The sequence below is a fragment of the Sabethes cyaneus genome, chromosome 3 (genome assembly GCF_943734655.1).
Source record: "Sabethes cyaneus chromosome 3, idSabCyanKW18_F2, whole genome shotgun sequence".
Lineage (NCBI taxonomy): Eukaryota > Metazoa > Arthropoda > Insecta > Diptera > Culicidae > Sabethes > Sabethes cyaneus.
In genome coordinates this window covers 237980001-238002038 of record NC_071355.1, presented here as the reverse complement: position 1 = coordinate 238002038, position 22038 = coordinate 237980001, and the positions used below count along the sequence as shown (strand labels likewise).

General features: G+C 42.3%; 1 protein-coding gene across 3 annotated transcripts in view; it reads left to right on the top strand.

Moving 5' to 3' along the window:
- Window positions 1–22038, top strand: part of LOC128742207 (ras-related protein Rab-5C) — a 30114-nt gene that overhangs the window by 5696 nt on the left and 2380 nt on the right. For all 3 annotated transcript variants that reach the window (XM_053838483.1, XM_053838485.1, XM_053838484.1), the window contains exons 2-5: window positions 9787–10292; window positions 10360–10480; window positions 10535–10703; window positions 21895–22008. In XM_053838483.1, coding sequence (XP_053694458.1) covers window positions 10039–10292; window positions 10360–10480; window positions 10535–10703; window positions 21895–21995 — 645 coding nt within the window. In that variant the 5' untranslated portion in view covers window positions 9787–10038 and the 3' untranslated portion in view covers window positions 21996–22008. The remainder of the gene's footprint in view (window positions 1–9786; window positions 10293–10359; window positions 10481–10534; window positions 10704–21894; window positions 22009–22038) is intronic.

Below are 22038 nucleotides of genomic sequence, written 5' to 3'. Positions count from 1 at the left end.
TTCACCTTTACATAGTATTGCGATATTTGAGATTAATTGAAATTTGAGAGAGTTATTGAGAGAAAACTAATGGAAGTTTAAAAAATCTGTAACGTTACAACGGAACCTTTATCAGCTATACAAATTCCACACAATGATTTTCAATACAACGTTTAAGGATTGGGTTAAGTTGGAAAATCGGACCTTTAATCTCCGAAAGACATTTTGACCAAGGGAAATGCGCGAACAAAAGGGGTTCCGGACTATTTTTGGCCGAGTACAAACGGAAAGCGGTTAATACCGCAGCCGTGTAAACTACGAACTGCAGCCACTACCTGGAGAGATGTTCATCGTACATCTGGTGATGTCAAGAGGTTGTTTTCAGGCAGAAGTGTCTGCCTGAAGAGAAATTACCGACACGCAAATGTTTACATCTGACAGTCAGACCGTACTCAAGGCACTCAAGGCCGCAATGTGCAACTCCAAATTGGTGTGGGAATGTATTCTTTCACGGCGAAAGCTGACTCATAAGAACTGTGTGTCACTGTGGAATTGAAGGAAACGAAAAAGCCGATTTACTTGCATGAAAAGTATCTTCGACAAGATTTATAGGGTCAGAACCATTTTGTGGAGTCTCGTCAAGTGGGAAAGAATGACCATGTAAGTAAACTGGAATGGTATAAACGGACAACGACAATCAAAAAGCTTTCTAGAATCGGATATCAGAAAAAGACAAGCATTGTTTATGCTCAACAAACGAGAACTAACGGCAATGACAGGACTAATCACCGGTCATTACCCAAGCAAACATCATCTCATGAAGATAGACAAGCTCATTGAGTAGATTTGCCATTTCTATAATCTTGAGAGTGAGATCTCGGAACATCTACTCTGCGAATGCCGAGTATTGATATAACGCAGACTGCGTATGCTCGGGAAGGAAATCCTAGAACTTCCCAACACCCGGAATAAAAATCCCTTTGAAATACTTAATTTCATACGAAGTGCAGTACCGAACTGCCATCAACTCGCCAATAGTGATGAGCCATGAGTAAGCGCTTAGATTAAGGTGGAGTATACAACAATAGATCTCCAATAACGGTCGCAGTGGTTCAGTCAATGAACCACGCTGCGAAGGAGCATTCCGGTTGACAGCAGGAAGAAATATGGGTTACTTCAGAGAGTCGAGACGAATTGTCAAATACCAAATACTTATAAGGCTCAAAAACATTCTGCGGTCAGTGAGACATGACGGCAGCAGACTAGAAGGAAAAATTGGGCTCGTGTTTTGGATATTGCTGGTAGGTAACTGCTAATAACATGAGTGAGCCAATTCAATGATGCGTTTAAGTTGGAAACCTTACGATGTACGAACCGACTTGTAAGAGAAAACTGTCTTTGTAGCCACCAGAATAACGGGTTAACAAAGTTCCAAAGAGTGATTTCCGCAAATCCCCGTAAATGACAAACGAAACGAGAGCGAGAATGGAAACCCATTGCAGAGTATTGTGGTACGAACTATATAATGATAGTGGTTCTACTCTTCTCCCACCGACTAGCACTTGGCATTCCCGTGATGGCCGAACAGAAAACCGGATATCAGCCAACAATTTTAGATTAAATCGCAAGAGAGTGTGCCTGCCAAGATGTCCGAATCTCGGCTGGGCGATGCTGCTACAGAGTCAGTAGGATCGTTGCACTAGCCCCGTAATTGTCCTGTACTCTAATAACCGGCTGTGAAGTCTGTTGATAAAGGACGTTAATATACCCATAACTTTGCTTTGCTTGGCACAAGTTTCTAGGCAGACGAGCGTGGAATCCCACGAGTGGATAGCAGAATACAGGCAGCGAATGATGCAAGGAACGCCATATTTCCCCGTTCTGCCCGGAAACATCGTTTAACTTTCACGGAAAATATCACCACGGAAACTCAGAAACTGTAGTCAATGAGGTGAGACAACAGCACTACGTTCCAAAGCTTCGCGCGGTCGTGAGAATGATTGCCCGCAGATGGCTGGAATGCAAATCCGAGAACTCAAAGGAACTTGGGTATTCAGCCCTTGGAATGCTTCGCATACGGGTGGATCGTGGGAACGGATGATTCGTTGGGTGAAGTCGGCCGTGAATGACAAAGGCTTACTTTGGCGATAGAGGCAGTTGGAATAATCAACTCGTGGCTACTAACTGGGGTCGTGATAAACAGCAAATGAATACGTTTTTGACACGCTGGACGCGTGAGTACTTATCGACTTTAATATGGCGCAACATTTTTTTTTGGGAGGAGAAACTTGTGACAGCACAAGATCTGATCTTCATCGTTGAGTAAGCGTTTTAAAATACGATTGGATATGAGGTCAAGTTTCCAAGGTCTATCCGGGGCATGACGGTCGAACAGGCACTGGTCATTGGCACAAACAGAGGTCTTATTAGAAAACCAGTTTAAAGGATAGCTATTTTGGATGTGGCACAACTCGATAAAACTGGACACGAGGGTTCCACTGATCAGTGCTACGTGGGGGAGGATGTTGATAACTGGGTACACTGTTTTAATTTCGCGCACAGCGCCACAGCTCCAAATATCCGTTGAATATCAATGAATATATGATACTACCACCTGCCTTAGCAAAACATCCATTCATAGCAATGAGCCTATCATGTCAAAAAGAGTTGAACATATTCAACGATTGGTCATGCTTCCCAACTTTTGTATGAGGGACCAAAAGGGATTTGGTCGATAAGCAACATCACTTACACGTACCGGGATTTAGAGGATATCCTTCCGAGGGCTAAGTCCTGCAGGTGGGTAGAAGAGTCCGCTCATTATCGACGATGTGTTGTTAATCGGACTAACAAAAGTACTAATCTCCGCGAAGTGTGATTCCGAGAGGAACAGGAAGATAGATAAGAGGAAATTTCAACAACAATACACGACAAGAAAAGCCCAAGGTTCACCTACCAGACAACTTTGTAGTCAACAGGTCATCACAACAATTCACCGACGAACAGATCAACACACTAAACATGGGACTAAACTACGCAGTACCAACGACACCAAACATCGAGAACACTATCATCGACTTGGAAACAGCAGTTAGCATCTGTGATCTTCAACCTTCCCAAATAAACCACGCCAGAACAACTGATGCTCGATAAAATCAACAACGGCCCATATATACAACAAAGAAACGACCCACTACCCGAAATAGTTAAACGAGTTAATCGTACAATTAACAAATGCCAACCAGCGCTAGGAGACGATATCGGAAAATTACGGACATCAAACCCTACATTACCCAGAATAAAAGGACAACCCAAAATACTCAAACCAGGAACGGAAATGCGGGAAATAATCACGGCAAACAGATCACCCACGGAAAAGATTGCCAAGTGGTTGGTGACCGAGTTCCAGAGAATGCCTATAAAATTTCCGAGCCGTTCTGTCAGCAGCACACGAGAATTCGTCGAGTACCTAAAAACATCGGAAGAACTAGCAGAAGACGACATAATGGTCTCTTTCGATGTTACGCCTTATTCCCGAGCGTCCCGGTGAAAGAATCGATAGGCCTCTTGGAAGACTGGCTATTGAAACAGCACGAGGACAACGCGCGGAGAAAAAAAGTGGGAGGATACTTGAAGCTGACACGTTTGTGTATGGAGGAGAACTACTTTACATTCAGAGACAATCATTACAAGGAATTGAAAGGTGCACCGATGGACAATCCATTATCACCGTTCCTGTGTGAGCTGTTCATGGTTAACATTAAAAGTAAGCTGGAACAAAACAAGGTGCTCCCAAAAAGATGGTGGCAATACGTCGACGACGGTTTCAGCATAGTCAAAAAGGGAGAACTGGAAACCATTCTAGCAACGATGAATGACATATACAGGAACATACATTTCACACACGAAACACATTCACATTCTTGAAACTGCAAAACTGAACGGATATAAAGAAACGATAATCCAGAACATTATTTCTAAGAAAAGAAGAGAGGCGTACAATAAATCACTCACAACACTTACACCAATAACACCAGAACTTAAGAGAGTGGCAGTAGAATACGACGGAAACACACGACCTCTCCGTCGAAAAATGGGGAAATTTGGAATTGACCTAGACTACACGAGCTGAAACAACCAAACAACTAAAGACCCGATTGATGACCACAGGAAATCCGGGATTTATGAACTCAGTTGCCCACATTGCGAGAAGGTTTACATCGGCCAGACTAGAAGGAATCTGGAAACACGAACTAAAGAACACTTGGCAGAGGTAACAAAAGCATCAAGAGATGTCGAGAAAGGTCTGACACATCATTTTAGATCAAAACTGACCGAGCATATCTTCAACGACAACAGAAATGAAGCCTTTGTTCACATATACCACCGTCCCCCTCCCTAACCAATTCACCTTATTGTGTCCCAGCCATTTGCGCAACTGAAATAGGTCTAAATTAGAGAGAATCGGCTAATCATTGGTTATGACTTTTCAGCTTTCTCATTGTTTCAGCTCGTTCTTTAGAATACAGTAGAATATCGCCAGAATAACGGGTGGCAACTAAAATTTTATATTTTTTTTCTCAAGCTGTCAAAAAAAGACAAAGATACATGAAGAAGATCTGATTTAGCGAAATGAAAAATGGTTTTTGGGTAAAAATGGGATCGAATGGGTATTCAGGGACGATTGTGTTTTTTTGGCGTAACGCGATGATGCTCTTTCCGGCTAAAACACGTATTGTCCATCTGCATGATGTTTTCGTAGAAACGGGATCAAAACTTTCTTCAAACATTCGTCTGGCGCACATCTATTGATAGCCAAACCAGAGGGCTTGTTGTTGAAGAAACGAAAAAGAGTCCTTCTGCGTCCATAACTTTGGCTGGTCTTTCACTACCTTGCTTGCAAATAGTTGTCATGGATTTTAGGACATGGTAAACAGTCGAAGCCGCAACATCTTCGCTTTTTAAATGTTGTACCGTATACTTTTTGCCGAGATTTCTGTGGCAGAACAAATTGACAATTTGTTCTGCAGAACAATTTGGCAGAATATTGACAAAAAGAGGAGAAAGAGAGCTTACACATATATACTCTCATTTCTCTCCGAGCTCGTTTGTTGTTGAGTATAGGGGCTGCGAAAAAATTCCAAAATTTTAGTTGCCACCAGTTACATCTGGTTCAGTGAATACAGAGTTAGTGCCACATCTGACAAGTTCGTTTGTCAGTACATTTTCTTCTATACCGTAAGGAGGAATGTTTTATACGCTTCAAGTTTCGCTTGGGTATCCGGAAAAATGCAGATATTAGCATGTTTGTTGTACATTCTATTGCAGTAATATAGTTAATGATTTTTGGGAATTGTCGCTAATGGTGAAAGAGGAACTTTTCATGCTTCAGCGATGAATAAAATTTATTAAGAGGGAAATGCAAAAGATGCTTAATACGGTTGATTGAGCGGCATCTTATCAATTTCCTGTAGTTCAGGTGAGTTTTGATCACTAAGTTTTGCATAAAAATTAATGCAATCCATGTTATCTTCATTTTATAATCAAACCGCTTAGTTTTTTCGAGGTACGTTGCTGGTCTAACAAGCCAGTCATCGTATGTTCGAATCTCAGCTAGCCGGTGATGCTAGATAGAGTTAGTAGGATTGTTGCACTAGCTAGCCCCGTAACTGTGTTGTACTCTAATAGCCGGCTGTGAAGTCTGTCGATAAAGAAGGGTCAAACCCTAGAAAGTATCAAGCCCTAGGCTCTGCTTCTTTCATTTTATAACCAAAAAATTGAATCATTCCAATATTCTAGAAAAAGTCGGGACTTTTTTAGGGAGTTGAGCAGCCATCCTGTTCCTTGAATGGTTCCACTCCTAGCTGTTAGCAGCGCCTAAGGGGCTGTTCACTTCCACCGGGATTGATTTGTTCGAACCGTTAGTGGAAGTAGAAAGGAGCGCTGCAAAACGTTGGAACTGCTGGTTAACTTGCTTTTGGCGACTTGCATCGACTATGGTAAAGTTTTCAACACTTTCCCTACGCATAAAAATGAAGCGAATTCATGGATATTAGAATTAGAAAACAGGATCATCGCGGGGCTAGTGCAACGATCCCACGGACTCCAGCACTGGCAGCCGAAATCAGAATCTTCACTCTTTCCGCTATCTAGTATGAAATGCATCACACGTTGTGTTGATTGTTGTGGTTTATCGGTGAAGATTTGTACGGTCAATGACATAAATTTCACCGAAACCGGGGGCCTGTCCAGAAAACAGGTCGAAGGTAAACACGGCAGGTCACTGTGCAATCGATGGAAATGAAAGAGCTGATGCGCTTGAAAGACTCGAATCATCTTATCAATTCGTTGGACCTAAGCCCTTCAGTGGCTTATCTTCTGCTTCGGCTTTAAAAATAGCGCTAAAAACATGGGAATGTTCGAAAGTAGAATCAAATTGGAATAACACTTTCAATGCTAGGCAGTCGAAATGGTTTATCTTTCCAATCATTTAATTGATTCGCAAAATCCTGGAACTTTCGAAGAAATCTCTAAGCATCTTTTAGCATTTATTATGGTACTAGCTGACACGACATACTTCATATTGCCACAAATTAACCTGTGTGGTACATAAATCATGAATCTCGGATGATCTTTGTCACAATCTCGAGTTTTGCAAGCCCCCCAGTGGACGGCGCTTCCGACGGCGGGTCACCGGCAACACTCGCGACCGTCTCGTCCTGAATGATCTAGTGTTACTATAGATAGTTTTTGTGGTCTTGTATTGACTAATGTTTTATGGAAGAGTCTCGAATTTCTCGAGTTCGATTAGTTTTTGAGTTTCGCAAAAATTTCTGTTTTATTTGTATGAGAGTCCATTTCCACCTACCACAGGGGTGAGAGGTCTCTAACTATCGTAAAATAAATTCAAGACTCCAAAATCACCCACATGCTAAATTTGGTTCCATTTGCTTGATTAGTTCTCAAGTTATAAGGAAATTTGAATTTCATTTGTATGGGAGCTCCCCTCTTAAAAGGGGAAGGGGTCGTAATTCACCATAGAAAAAATTCTGCCATCTAAAACTCCCACATGCCAAATTTGGTTCCATTTGATTGATTAATTCTCGAGTTATGAGGAAATTTGCATTTCATTTGTATAGGAGCCCCCCTTCCTAAAGTGGGGAGGGGTCCCAATTCATCATAGAAAAAAATTTTGTCTCCAAAAACACCCACATGCCAAATTTGGTTCCATTTGCTTGATTAGTTCTCGAGTTATGAGGAAATTTGTATGGAAGCCCCCCCTTTTAAAGAGGAGAGGAGTTATAATTCCCCTTATAAAGAGGGGAGGGGTCTCAATTTACCATAGAATAAATTCTTGTCACCGAAAACACCCACATGCCAAATTTTGTTCTATTTGCTTGATTAGTTGTCGAGTTATGCAGAAATTTGTGTTTCATTTGTATGGGAGCCCCCCCTCTTAGTGGGGGGAGGGGTTTCTAACCATCACTAAAACCTTCCCTGGCCCCAAAAAACCTCTACATGCATATTTTCATGCCGATTGGTTCAGTAGTTTTCGATTCTATAAGGAACATACGGACAGAATTACACCGGAAATATCAATCATATTAGGAAATCAAATAGTAGAAAAATGTGAAAAAGTTAGGGATTTAGGAATTATCTTAGACTCCAAACTAACTTTCATCGACCATTATAACACAATAATACACAGAGCAAACAACATACTAGGTTTTATTAAACGCTTTAGCTATAATTTTTCAGATCCATACACCATCAAAACACTATATATTGCTTATGTGAGGTCAATACTGGAATACTGCAGTATTGTATGGTCTCCTTTTTCAATCACGCACGAAGAAAGAATAGAATCAGTGCAAAAACAATTTCTCTTATATGCTCTTCGTAAATTAGGTTGGACAGCATTTCCTCTTCCATCATACGAAGCACGCTGCATGCTTATAAATATACAATCATTAAAAGAGCGTCGTATTTATGCAACGGTCTCATTTGTAAACGATCTCGTTTCGCACCGTATTGACTCAGCAACACTTTTATCAAAACTGAACTTTTATACACCTACCCGGCAACTTCGTAATCGAAATTTATTTGCCATAAGCCATTATCGTACTAATTATGCAAAATTCGGTCCACTAAATCGTATGATGGCAGCGTACAATCAATACTGCGAAACCATTGACTTTACAATGTCTCGGCATAGACTTAAACATCACTTTAATTCAATACGTAATCATAACGCGTAGATAACGAAACAAAGGAATAAGAACACTTTTTAATCACCATCTAATTATAAGACTTCTATATAAGAAACTGTATATGCATTATACTAGTCTACATCGGTTGACGAAATAAATAAATAAAAAAAAATAAATAAATAAATAGACAGACAGAAATCCTTCTTTATAGGTATAGATTATAACAGGGCATTGTCCGAGTCGCTATCAACTAAAGCGGGCAGTCAGAACCCAGTATTTGGCAGTATTTGGAGAACAACTCCCAGCGCAGCAGTTCATCCGGAGAGTCATCTTGACATCATAGCTATAATAAAACGGGGGATATATCACAATAGATCAAGCAAATGTTCGCTGTGATAAAAATACTTTACATGAGAAAAAAACACGGCGCATTGGCAACAATATTCATAAAGATGAATACAAAGTTGATCTTTGTGATTCCTAGCAGCAGCTTACAAGGGTGGAACGTGGGAGAGGATAGTGCATTCGATCAAAACTGCCATTCAAAGCGTATACTACAACAACCGAAAGCTGATGACGAAAGTTTGGGGCAATACTGAAAACTTGTCAACGGTATTGTTGTGCTACTAATATAATGTATATACTGGACACTACACTTATTGTTCTTGCGACATAAAAATGAGCATTCACCCTATTCGCCAATCGGTTTCTGGTGGATGTTACCCATCATCGGGGCTAGGTCCGTCCTACCCTAGCAGTTGGGGTAGTTGGACATAAGTGTAGTGTCCAGTATATACATTATATGAGCAGTTCAATAGTTCTTACGTTGCGCGAAGATACGAAAGTGAAAGGTATTCTATTGTTGTGGTTTTTCTGACTTTTATTCGAGTTTTCTACCATCGAAAAATAAATATAAAGGACTATTTTCAAATAATATATTTTCTAGTTTGCAGAGATTAAGGTTGGTTCAAGAGCTGTTAAGTTTTATAATAAGCAATGTTCAAGAACGTCGAATAGTTTCCGTTGGAGTTAAATATTGCATTCTTTCTTAGGTCCACGTCTAGTCAATTTAAAAAATAAAATCTCTCGAAAAAAAGTTACTGTACAAAAAGAGTTTGGTTTGGTACAGATTGTTTATTTTAACTTCAAAAAAAAAAAAAAGTGTACATGCCACAGGAAACCGCCAATAGCAGCTATCCTCGTTGATTTTTCTCTTTATATAAGAATCAAAAAGACAGTCTCTATTCAAATAATCAGCATAAGACTTTCTATGTTGCGAAGCGAAAGTTGCATCATGCGGCGAATTCTAACGATTTGCTGCATTCTGTGGGTTCGCGTTATCTCTTTTGCAGCGCAAAGACTAAATAAGCCGACGTGGGCAAAAAAAAAACGACACAAACTGGCCCAGATAGCGTCTGACGCCGTAGTTCAAGGTTGTTGTCCTATTTGCTCGGCTGCTGCTGATGATGCTGCTGCTGCCGTTGTTTGTCGTTCACCTAGCGCTCTGATTCTTCCATTATTATCTATGCCTATATAAACAAACTGTGCCTATCTAATTATCGTCGCTGACGTGCAATCGATACTGATCTCTTTTCAGCCGCAGCCGCCGATCAAAAACAGAGCATAGAATAACCCGACAGCACGGAAGTGAACTCATCGATCAAAGAGCCTCAGCATCCAGAGCAGCGCTTTTCGTTGATTGTTGAGTTTTGTTTTTTTGAGTTTTTACCCTTTCGTTTCGGGCTTCGGTCGACGGATTCCAGTCGGAAGGAGAGTACTTTAAAATTGCAAATCGTCGACCCTAGCGAGCGTAAGGCAAACTAAGCAAAACCACACCACCAACCCAACGATGGCGTCCAGTCCGCGAGCCGGTGGCGGTGCCCAGCGTCCGAATGGTGCCACACAAAACAAGATTTGCCAGTTCAAGCTGGTCTTGCTGGGTGAGTCGGCCGTCGGCAAGTCGTCGCTGGTGTTACGCTTCGTTAAAGGTCAGTTCCACGAGTACCAGGAGAGTACGATCGGGGCAGCCTTCCTCACGCAAACAGTTTGCATTGACGATACGACGGTGAAGTTCGAGATCTGGGACACTGCGGGACAGGAAAGGTAGGCCTTCTTGATAAAGTGTGCGTTCAGTTGCTAATACTACTTGTCTTGTTTTTTTTTGTCACAGGTACCACAGTCTCGCTCCAATGTACTATCGAGGTGCTCAGGCGGCTATCGTGGTGTACGATATTCAAAATCTGGATAGTTTTTCCCGTGCTAAGACGTGGGTTAAAGAGTTGCAGCGACAGGTAAACTATACGGTTTCACTCTGTATTCCAGAACGAATGTTTTCTTCTTTGCAGGCATCGCCAAATATTGTGATTGCGCTAGCCGGCAATAAGGCCGATCTCGCTAATAGTCGCGTGGTCGATCTCGACGACGCCAAGCAATATGCGGACGACAACGGACTACTGTTCATGGAGACATCGGCCAAGACCGCCGTTAACGTTAATGATATCTTTCTTGCAATAGGTAAGTACTTTCCGAGTACCTCCGGGTTTAACAAGAAAAACAGCTGTTCTGCGTCATTCGTCGAACAAGTTCTCCAGATTATGATTGTGTAATCATTTTCGAGCCCATAATTGGTTTATGTCAGGAATGCATCACGCCCTGTCTGTTTACACGCACGAAACAAATGCACGACAAGCAGGCGAAAATGCTTTCAGGGCGATCGATTTTTTTTTGCGAAACGGCATTCTTTAGTGGTCAACTATTCCATATCGAGCGATGATTCCGTCATACACTGGCTCTTCTACACTACAACAGCTGAGCGGAGCCGAAAGTGAGAGACGAAGAACGACGAGGAAACGGTTATGGAGTGGTGTCGGTCAAGTGCAAGGGAAAGGTGCACCGTCGTTTATTACTTATACTGGTTCGCATGTTTCTCCCGTCATGATGGAACCTGTTGTTTCTCTCGTCCAACCGTCGACATCCACGCAAATGTTTTTGTTTTTATTTTCTCATTTCCTTCCTTGTGCCTTGTGGCTTGTTGCCATCGCCATCAGCGATGGATGGAGTGCTGATTTATGCTGCTAATATCAGACATGCATATGCTACTGCTGCCTGTGGAGTTATTATTCGATCGGAAATGAACCGTTTTCTACGAAGGCGCAAAGTGTACATCCGCTGGCGGTGGCGGGGCGTTTCAATGAAAGTGAACCAACATCTGCACTTGGCGTAACGGTGGTTTTGTCTCGCTGGGATGTGTCATTCCACAGTGGTTGTGTTGCTCCATGTTTGATTTGCTCTCTGGGGAGCGAAGGATTTTATAACGACTGCAATGTAGTTTGTACAATTAAAGTTTTAAAACTTTAAGTTGTAGTTGAAAATTGCCATGTGGTCCTCACCTTAAAATGTTGTCGGCTTTTTATTATAGCATTCCAATATACCTCAGTTACTGACTAAATTTTTGACTACCTTGAAATTTTTTTAGAATGCTCCGTAACCTGATTCACGAAAAAAATATTCCCCATTTTGCCAAACTGACCTAAGCCGAAAAAAGTTGAACTATCGGCTCTCTATTCGGCAGTATAACAAAATGACGGCCTGCGAAATGTATAAACGTCAGTCGGGCACCCATCACGAAGAAGTTTGTTCACGTCAACAGTACTGTTAAACGGCTGGATAATGCCAACACCGATGCGTTGCACATGTGTTGGCATAAAATAGATCCTCAATAGTTCACAGCTCAGCTATGTCACCCTTCTCAAGGTATCAGCCGAGATATGAGCGTCCTTGGTGGAGATCTGGTTACCAGTATCGGTGGAACCTAAGGTCGTATACTAACAGGGAAGGAAGACGTGCTTTGTAAACCGTCACTATAAAAAATTAGTGCTGCGTAGTGCTGCGAGGGCTCATCGGAATACGTACGTTTAGGGATGCAAATATCATTTACTAAAACTCTAATCAAACCTCGAATGTGGAGGTTAAGCATCAAGGACCGGTCCTTGCCATAAGCGTTACCGACGTATCTATACATCATCTCGGGAGTTCCGAGGATTTTACTGCACGACCAGGGCGAATAATCCTCGGTTAAATCTCGCACGGCGGAAGCAGTCTGACATCATCGTAAACCACGCGCATTCACTCAAAGCTGCGCTGCCGGAAGAGAACGAGCTGGATGAAGCCGCTCTCGAATACTATCAAACCGTGTAGCAGAGAGCATCATCTTGTACGTAACACGGAATCAGTGAAATGACTGTGGTATGACAATGAATGTAGGAGGGTTATGTCTGAGCGAACCGAAATCTTCCGGGAAAGTTCCACCAGAAACTGAATGCATTCCGCAAAGGCTTAGTGCCGCGAACGTGTGTTGGGAGAAGAAAGTATCTTGCCGGACGATCTTAAGGTGACCAAAAGATGAAAGCAGCACTTTGTTGAACGCCATAAGGAGCCTCGAGCGGAGAACCGGACAGCGGTGAAAGCAATTTTGACGGTACTACTAATGTGGAAGAGGGGTCCCAGCCGGAGCGGAGCTTATTAAGTTGGGTCTGGAAAAACTGGTCACTTGTTTGCACCGGCTTATTGTTAAAATTTGGGATACTGAATAACTGCCGAAGGAGTAGAAAGATCATGAGGTTGCCTGCCTGATCTACAAAGTGCACTCCAAAATCATTTTCCGTCGACCATTACCAATTGCGAATAGATTTGTAGGAATTTATCAAGCCGGCTTCGTTGAAGGACGGTCAGCTACAAATATTTACAAACTGCGCATATCCCCCAAAGAGACCCTGACTAGAGAGTTCCCTATTCTGCACTATTTGTTTGTTGACTTCATTGCTGCGTATAATACCATCGACCGAAAAGAGCTATGGAAAATTATAACGAGAACGGTGAATCTCACACAGGGCTTTGTCAAGGTGATGGACGATTTTCAACAACCCTAGTCAAATATTACACATAGTGGCCAAGCCAATTTTTTTCTTTTTTAAATTATGCGGTATGATTTGTCCAGCTCTTAAACACACGTCTTCATGCTTTGAGCTGTTTGATGTGTAGTTTTTGGTCACCATGCCAAAAAAATTGAAAGTTGAACGTATGAATGTTTCACATAGAACGGAAGATGGCTGAGCTGATGGATAATCTAAACCAGCTGTACCCAACGTGCCCATCAGCCAGCCCACCGCAGCCTGCCACATTGTACTACCTTTACTACATCTGCATATTTGTTTACTTGATACAGGTCGTGGTTCATGTGTCTGCATGCACACTTCCTTTTTCATTTTGCCACCAAGTATTGATCGTACAATTTTATGCTCAAAAACCCTAAGCACCCGTCGGCAAGTTTTCTTAAGCGTCCACGATTCATGTCCGTACAGGGCCATCGGGAGAATAGAGCGCCGGAGTAATCTATAAAAAGCCCGATTCGTGGCTGTAATTCGTCCTTTGACTTCGCGGTTTACATCGTTGTCACGTGTTACGAGCGTACCAAGGTACATGAATTCCTCAACTACTTCATATCGGTCCCCATCCAGCTCCACCTCGACACCAACACCATTGTGTTAATGGTAAGTCTCAATCTCGCTGCTTCCCGTTTATAAGGGCTAAAGGCTTCTACTAAGACGCCCTAAAAACTTCAGCCTTTTCCACTGCTCTACGATTGATTCCGATGATAGCGACGTCATCCGCAAAACCATGAAGCATGTGAGATAGTCCCGGCAATGTTGAATAGCAGGTTGAAGAGTGCATCCTCTTGCTTTAGTCCATCCAACGTCACAAAAGCGGTGAAGGTCTCACCCGCTATTCTATCGCATGATTGACCCGTCGCACAAATCAGCGTAATTAGTTTCGCCGGAAAACTATGTTCTAACATTGTCTGCCACAGCTCATTTCGTTTGACTGAATCCGTACGCCACCTTAAAGGCCACAAACAGCTGATGAGTCTGCAAGTTGTACTTCAGGAACTTGTTTAGTAGCTAACGCAGGGTAAACATCTGATCCGTTGTGGAGTGACTCTCACAAAAACCAGCTTGGTACTCGCCAACGAAGGACTCCGTGAACCATCTCGGTCTATAGAACATAATACAGGAAGGCACCTTATAGGCAGAATTGTGCAATGTAATACCTCGATAGTTTTTACACTCGAGTTGACGTCCTTTTTTGAAAATAGGACAAATGAGGCCATCCAATCACTCCTCCGGCATTTGTTCTTCCACCTAGATCCTGACAATGATCCGGTGGATTGCTCCATACAGCCGCTCGCTCCCCGCTTTTAGAGGTTCAGCCGGGATACCGTCCTTCCCAGCAGCCTTACTGTGTTTTGGCTCACTGATTGCCTTTTTAATCTCTTCTTGTGTTGGTGGATCCACAGCTTGGCCATCGCTCACAATTCTTATCCTTTTTCTGCTGATCTCTGTGTTTATCTCTGCATTCAACAACATCTGCTCCTTCTACTTGGCTGCTACCATCGTGTTATTAGTAAGCAGGTTGCCAGCATTATCATTGCATATCATAGACATGGCAAAATCCCTGCAAGTCACCGTTCTGTAGATACTCTGTATGTCGTTGCTGGAAAATCTATCCTCCAGGTAGGCGAGCACGTACACCTTGTGCTTGGGTTTTTAAGACGATAGGTTCATTTTACCGCAGCTCTAGTCTCTCTATACCTTTCTCTGTTCTGACGTGATAGCCGCAGTGAACATGTGACTCCTGTCCAGGTTCTTTTCATTTGTCACTCTCTGGCATTCGGCATCAAACCAGCTGTTATGGTGTCCTCCACGCGTCGTGCCTACCTATGGAGCCATTATCAGCCACACGTTCCTAGACAGACGTTGTTTGAGCCGCCCCTCACCTGGGTAACACGCGCTCAGATTTGCCCCTCCTTGGTTACCTGCTTCAGTATGTACATGAATCATTTCCAGATACGGCCATCGACTGCTATATTTGACGCTGCTTCCTTATAGCTCTCTCCATTTTTCTTTGCTACATCGCTAGGGCGAGGATGTCCGGTCTTGGGTTTTGTGCTTTGATTGTCAGCTTCGTACGGTGGCTTATGCTTCTTGCTTGTAGCGTTTTGCGAAGGGCAAAGTAAGCCCGATTTCCCCTCTGAATGCGCCGCTGGATCTCATTACTAGTGTTGTCCGCGGTCACCGGCGATTCCAAACACATGTACTCATCTACCAAGGTCTACCGTCAGTGAAAGGAACGCGATTCCTTTTCTTTGTTTTCTTTGAGCCTCTTCCCTTCATACATTTGGTCTTCGATGCGATGCAAACCTTTCCGCCTTCAGTCAGGCGTAGAATGCTTGTGCCGTCACAAAGTTCATGGCTATTTATATCAAAGTTATCTGCAAAGCCTCAAGAGCGATGTTGGGTAGCATGGAGGATAAACCGCTACTCTGTCTCAACCATCCCATCGGCAGGCAAGCATGTTTTCGCCGCCAACATCTCGTGTGTGCGAAAATGGATAACATGTCAGCATTGCGTTTCACTCAACTGCCAGCAGTCTGATTTGGGCCCGCTGTCAAATTTTGAGCCCAGGACATGCTGTCGCTGACGTTCACTGCAGCTCGATATAGAGATGTCGATGGGCTGGTCTCAACCCTCGTCGTCTCTCCAAGGGTTTTGACCACTCGATCCAAAGTAGCTCTAATTCACGTCAGTTTATCCAGTTTGTGCATTATCTGCCGTAGCTTGTCTCCATCGACAGTATCGTATGCAGCTTTGAAATCAATAAAGATGTGATGAATGAGCTTATTGTACTCCCGACATTTCCGTAAGATCTGTCGGATGGAAAAAAATTGGTCCGGAGTTGCGCAAGCCCCCATGAAGCCCACCTGGTAATTCCCTACGAAACCTTGTGCTATCGGTGACAGACAGCGTAATAGCCTCTGGAAGAGTATATTGTAAGCGGCGTTTACCAGTGTTATGCTGCGATATTTGCCGCAGTCGAGCCTATCACCCAATCAGCCGATGGAACAAACCACTCCTACCATTCATTCCTCCGGTAGCTTCTTTTCCTCCCAAATCTTAGAAATATTCCAGTGTAGAGCCGTTTCCAACGTTCAGCCATGTTCATAAAGCTCTGCCGATAGACGGTTCTTACCAACGCTAGCGGCTTTGTTGGTTTCGTTTGATTTCTTGAAGATCAGGTGCTGAGACTTCACTATCTTCCATGTGCACTCGTTGGTTAACTTCCGTTTCGCCTCCTTTTGCAACTTCGCCATTTATGTGTTTATTGAAGAACTGCTTCCACCTGTCGACCACCTCGCGTTCGTTTGCAATTAGATTCTTTTTCTCGTCCTTACGCATGTGTGTAATATCGCAACTACAAAGCTGTCGATATTTCTTCGGTCTTTGCTAATGAGAAAAATAGGGAGAGAACTATTTTTGAAAAAATATACACTGAATTTTATGCTGGTTTTTAAAATTCAACGTTACAAATTTCTGGAGGGGCCTGCAGAATTCTAGAGAGGACCTGGTCCTCCGGGCATCCCCTCTAGCTACGCCAATGTCAGTTGGGTCCCGCATTTCCTATGAAATTTACTACTGAATTTGGGTATGCATACCGCTCCTTGAAAGGCTCCTTTGGAAAGATGTTTTTGTGCGCTACCGAAATACTGGCTACTTGGTTAGTCGTGATTTAAAACAACAGTACTACGTCGGTTAACTTGCTCGAGAAAGTGAGTTTGGTCGCGTGCCTGCTCTAACAAGCCAGCCATCGTATGTTCGAGTTTCGAATAGGAGTAGCTGTAAGAATCAATAGGATCGTAATATTCGCCCCGCAATTGTTCTGTACTACAATTGTACTGGCTGCAAGGTCTGTAGAATAAAAAAGCAGAAGGTCAAGATCCGAATGCGGAATGTTGACTATGCTTTGCTTTGCTTTACTCGTATGCTATATGAAGAAGTAGAGAATCTTAATTTCGACATTGTAGTGCTGAAGAAGGTATACTGGAATGGGGTGATGACGCTTACATATAGCGATAGTTGTACCCAGAGTGGCCACCTGCAAAAACGACCTGAGCGCCCGATCGAATTATCCAATCTGGAAATTCGCGGTGGAGACGTACCTTGAGTTGGAAGAGCTGTGCAGGCCGTGAAGCCGGCGCCGAATGTAGATGGGACGTTGCCAGCGGTGGGCCAGGGGAAGTGTAGAAGAGCACGAGCGGAAATCATTTTACACTTGGATCTCGTCAATTACGCGTCAAGGACGCGACAACGGCCTTTCGTCGTGTGGAATCCGCGCTCCAATCACCGGTGACAGAATGAAGACGAAACTACTCCGGGAAGTCCAATTTTCCAAGTACCAAACGTCGTTTATTGGACAAATAGTCCCCCCATTGACGCGAACGGAGTCAAGTTCATTCTGTCGGTGAGTCAAATTATCCGCCGCGGTCACGAGGTGCCACGCAACGAAGTCGTGAACGTCATCAATCGGGATGGCGAGCTGATAGCTACCGAGATTCACGATATGTAATGGGTTGTTTCGGTTCTTTTGTCTGAAGCTACTACAGAGTCAGTGGAATGCAGTTCCAGGAATCGACGATGACCAACTATGTGGTGTACTTACCATGAGTAAGTACTACTTTACTATTTCCGTCTACCAGTGGCATCCTGGAGCTTCTCCACACGGATATATATGTTGATTGGCGGAAGCGATATGGACGACTGAACACCGCAAATTTTCATATACTTTTTGGACATCCCAAGGCGGGATCTTTCATGCATTCCACCAGTTCAAAGCTTAAGCTGAGAACCAGGCTGGGTCGATGCTGAAAGCTTCTCGCAGTGACAATGGTAAGGAGTACCTAGGTAACCAATAAGCATTATCAATGCTATTCAAGTGCAAGTCAATAAGCATTTAAGTCACCTTAAAATACGTCGTTAAGAAAAGAAAAAAAAAGATTAAGAATTGCTCAAGAATTGGGAAAAGAGTGGAGAATAGTATTACGCAAATTTTTATTAACTTATCACTCCACAAAACATAGCACAAATGGAAAAATAAGGAACAGGTTGCCTGAACTTGCAGCAAAGGAAATCTATAATGAGGAAGTACGTGATCGTGATAAAGTTGAAAAGGAAAAGGGAAGAAGATATGCTGTTCGAAAAAGAAGAGCTCAGAAAAGTGACATTCAAATAGAAGATCGCGTATTAGCAAAAAGTATAAAGAAAAATAATAAATTAGAAGCATATTTCTCTACGAAACAATTTGAAGTTGTGAAAAAATAGGAGAAGATGTAACAGTAAGATCCTGCGCATCTGGAAAAGAATATAAACGAAATGTATCACACTTGAAGAAATACGAAAATTTTTATACCCCTGATGCAACTCAAGATAAGACTAATGGACAGAATTTTGAGATGCGTATCAGGAAACAGTCTTCTAAATTTAGCAATTATATATTACTAGCTGACCCGACAAACTTCGTATTGCCACAAAGTAACCTGTGTTGTACATAAATCATGAATCTCGAATGATCTTTGTCACAATCTCGAGTTTTGCAAGCCCCCCAGTGGGCGGCGCTTCCGACGGCGGGTCACCGGCAACACTCGCGACCGTCTCGTCCTGAATGATCTAGTGTTACTATAGATAGTTTTTGTGGTCTTGTATTGACTAATGTTTTATGGAAGAGTCTCGAATTTCTCGAGTTCGATTAGTTTTTGAGTTTCGCAAAAATTTCTGTTTTATTTGTATGAGAGTCCATATCCCCCTATCACAGGGGTGAGATGTCTCTAACTATCGTAAAATAAATTCAAGACTCCAAAATCTCCCACATGCCCAATTTGGTTCCATTTGCTTGATTAGTTCTCAAGTTATAAGGAAATTTGAATTTCATTTGTATGGGAGCTCCCCTCTTAAAAGGGGAAGGGGTCGTAATTCACCATAGAAAAAAATTCTGCCATCTAAAACTCCCACATGCCAAATTTGGTTCCATTTGATTGATTAGTTCTTGAGTTATGAGGAAATTTGTATTTCGTTTGTATGAGACCCCCCCCTCTCTTAAAAAGGTAAGGGGTCCTAATTCATCATAGAAAAAATGGTTGCCTCCAAAAACACCCACATGCCAAATATGGTTCCATTTGCTTGATTAGTTCTCGAATTATGTGGAAATTTGTATTTCATTTGTGTAGAAGCACCCCTCTTAAAGTTGGGAGGGGTCCTAATTCACCATAGAAAATATTTTTACATCCAGAAATCTCCACATGCTAAATTTGGTTCTATTTGCTTGATTAGTTCTCGAGTTATGAGGAAATTTGAATTTCATTTGTATAGGAGCCCCCCCTCTTAAAGTTGGGAGGGGTCCTAATTCACCGTAGAAAATATTCTTGCCCTCGAAAACTTTCACATGCTAAATTTGGTTTCATTTGCTTGATTAGCTCTCGAGTTATGAGGAAATTTGTATTTCATTTGTATAGGAGCCCCCCCTCCTAAAGTGAGGAGTCCCAGTTCATCATAGAAAAAATTTTTGTCTCCAAAAACACCCACATGTCAAATTTGGTTCCATTTGCTTGATTAGTTCTCGAGTTATGACGAAATTTGTATTTCGTTTGTATAGGAGCCCCCCCTCTTAAAGTGGGGAGGGGTTCTAATTCACCATAGAAAATATTCATGCCCTAGAAAACTTTCACATGCCAAATTTGGTTCCATTTGCTTGATTAATTCTCGAGTTATGAGGAAATTTGAATTTCATTTGTATAGGAGCCCCCCCTCTTAAAGTGGGGAGGGGTTCTAATTCACCATAGAAAATATTCATGCCCTAGAAAACTTTCACATGCCAAATTTGGTTCCATTTGCTTGATTAATTCTCGAGTTATGAGGAAATTTGAATTTCATTTGTATAGGAGCCCCCCTTCCTAAAGTGGGGAGTGGTCCCAATTCATCATAGAAAAAAATTTTGTCTCCAAAAACACCCACGTGCCAAATTTTGTTCCATTTGCTTGATTAGTTCTTCAGTTATGAGGAAATTTGTATTTCATGTGTATAGGATCTCCCCCTCCTAAAACGGGGAGGGGTCCCAATTCATCATAGAAAAAATTTTTGTATCCAAAAACACCCACATGCCAAATTTGGTTCCATTTGCTTGATTAGTTCTCGAGTTATGAGTAAATTTGTGTGGAAGGCCCCCCTTTTAAAGAGGAGAGGAGTTATAATTCCCCTTATAAAGAGGGGAGAGGTCTCAATTTACCATAGAATAATTTCTTGTCACCGAAAACATCCACATGCCAAATTTTGTTCTATTTGCTTGATTTGTTGTCGAGTTATGCAGAAATTTGTGTTTCATTTGTATGGGAGCCCCCCCTCTTAGTGGGGGGAGGGGTTTCTAACCATCACTAAAACCTTTCCTGGCCCCAAAAAACCTCTACATGCATATTTTCATGCCGATTGGTTCCGTAGTTTTTGATTCTATAAGGAACATACGGACAGACAGACAGACAGACAGACAGACAGACAGAAATCCTTCTTTATAGGTATAGATAGTTTTTTATCTTAAGCTTGCGTCAGCGAAGTAAGCGTTCGATGCTATGCTTCTCACACTCGCTTGCGTGCGGGTAGGCATCGTTTACTTCTTGCTCGATTTGCAACATTGCTCTGGAGCTCATTGAAATAAGCACTCTATTGGCATCTCTATATCGAGCTGCAATAAGTTGCAGCGAGCGCATGTTCCGGGCTCAAAATTTGACAACGGGCCCAAAACACTGTCAAAACTGTAGAGTGAAACGCCGTAACGAAGTGCTGGTTGTTGGTTGCCGGCCAATAGGGTGGAAATAAGGATAAACACGAAGGATGGTACGGGAGACATGGGAGAGTGAGGGATAGAGTGGGCGTGACAGAGACGGGGGATAGAGAGAAAATAGAGAGTGTGACAAGGAGAAGAAGATAGAGAAAAAGAGAGATGACTTAGATCGAAAAAAGACCGAAGATAGAGTGCGATAAAGAGAAAGAGAGGGAGAGATCGAAAGAGACAGAATAACTTATAGTGTAGACAATCAAACGGCTGCAACTCCTCTTCATAGAGATTGTGAAATGAATCACACAAAACTGTGAACGAATGTTATTATAATATATACCATGTGGCGAATACTCAATAGTAAGGGAGAGGTTTTGCACCACCACAGTGTCCGATTACCGAATCTTAGGAGTTATATCCTGTTTCTTAATCGTAAATCCCAACGAGTGATAGCGAGTAAGGGCAGCATACGCATCAACGATCGAGCGGGGTCAAATGCCCCGAGGGTATGCAGGAAGGGCCATTTTGAAAAGAGATATTTAAATAAAAAATAAAAAAACTTTGTTGCTCTTTCATGGTGCTCTTTCTATGGTGATTTCCGGAAAGAAAACAGATGTACAAAGAGTACAAAAGTACCAAGAGTACAAAAAAACGTGTTGTTTCCTGATTAAGATGTTTTCGAAACTAAAACAAGTGTACTAATGTCTGAAAGATAAGAGGGTTGGCCTGGAGCAAGATCCGGCATTCTGCTGGTTTTGTATGTAGATTTAATGATTTGCTTGAAATAAAATGCAGTCGTGAAGTTGTTAAATGTCACATAAACTTTGAAATTCGCCACAAGGGCGTTTTGACAATGGTATCATCAAAAAGGGTGCAGTAGGCTTTGTCTAACTGTCAGAAATTTTCACTTTTTATCACGTTTAATGATTTATTAATGGCATATTTAATATTTAAATAGAATGTTTTATATTGAAATTGTCTTTATTTTTTCTAGCTAAAAAATTGCCTAAGAATGAAGGCACAGGACCTCAGCAAAACATAAGACCTACCCAGAACGAACAGAGCCGACAGAATAGCGGCTGCTGCAGCAAGTGATGTTATTCAGCTGGTAAGTGCAGCAAATGATTTTTTGTACTAA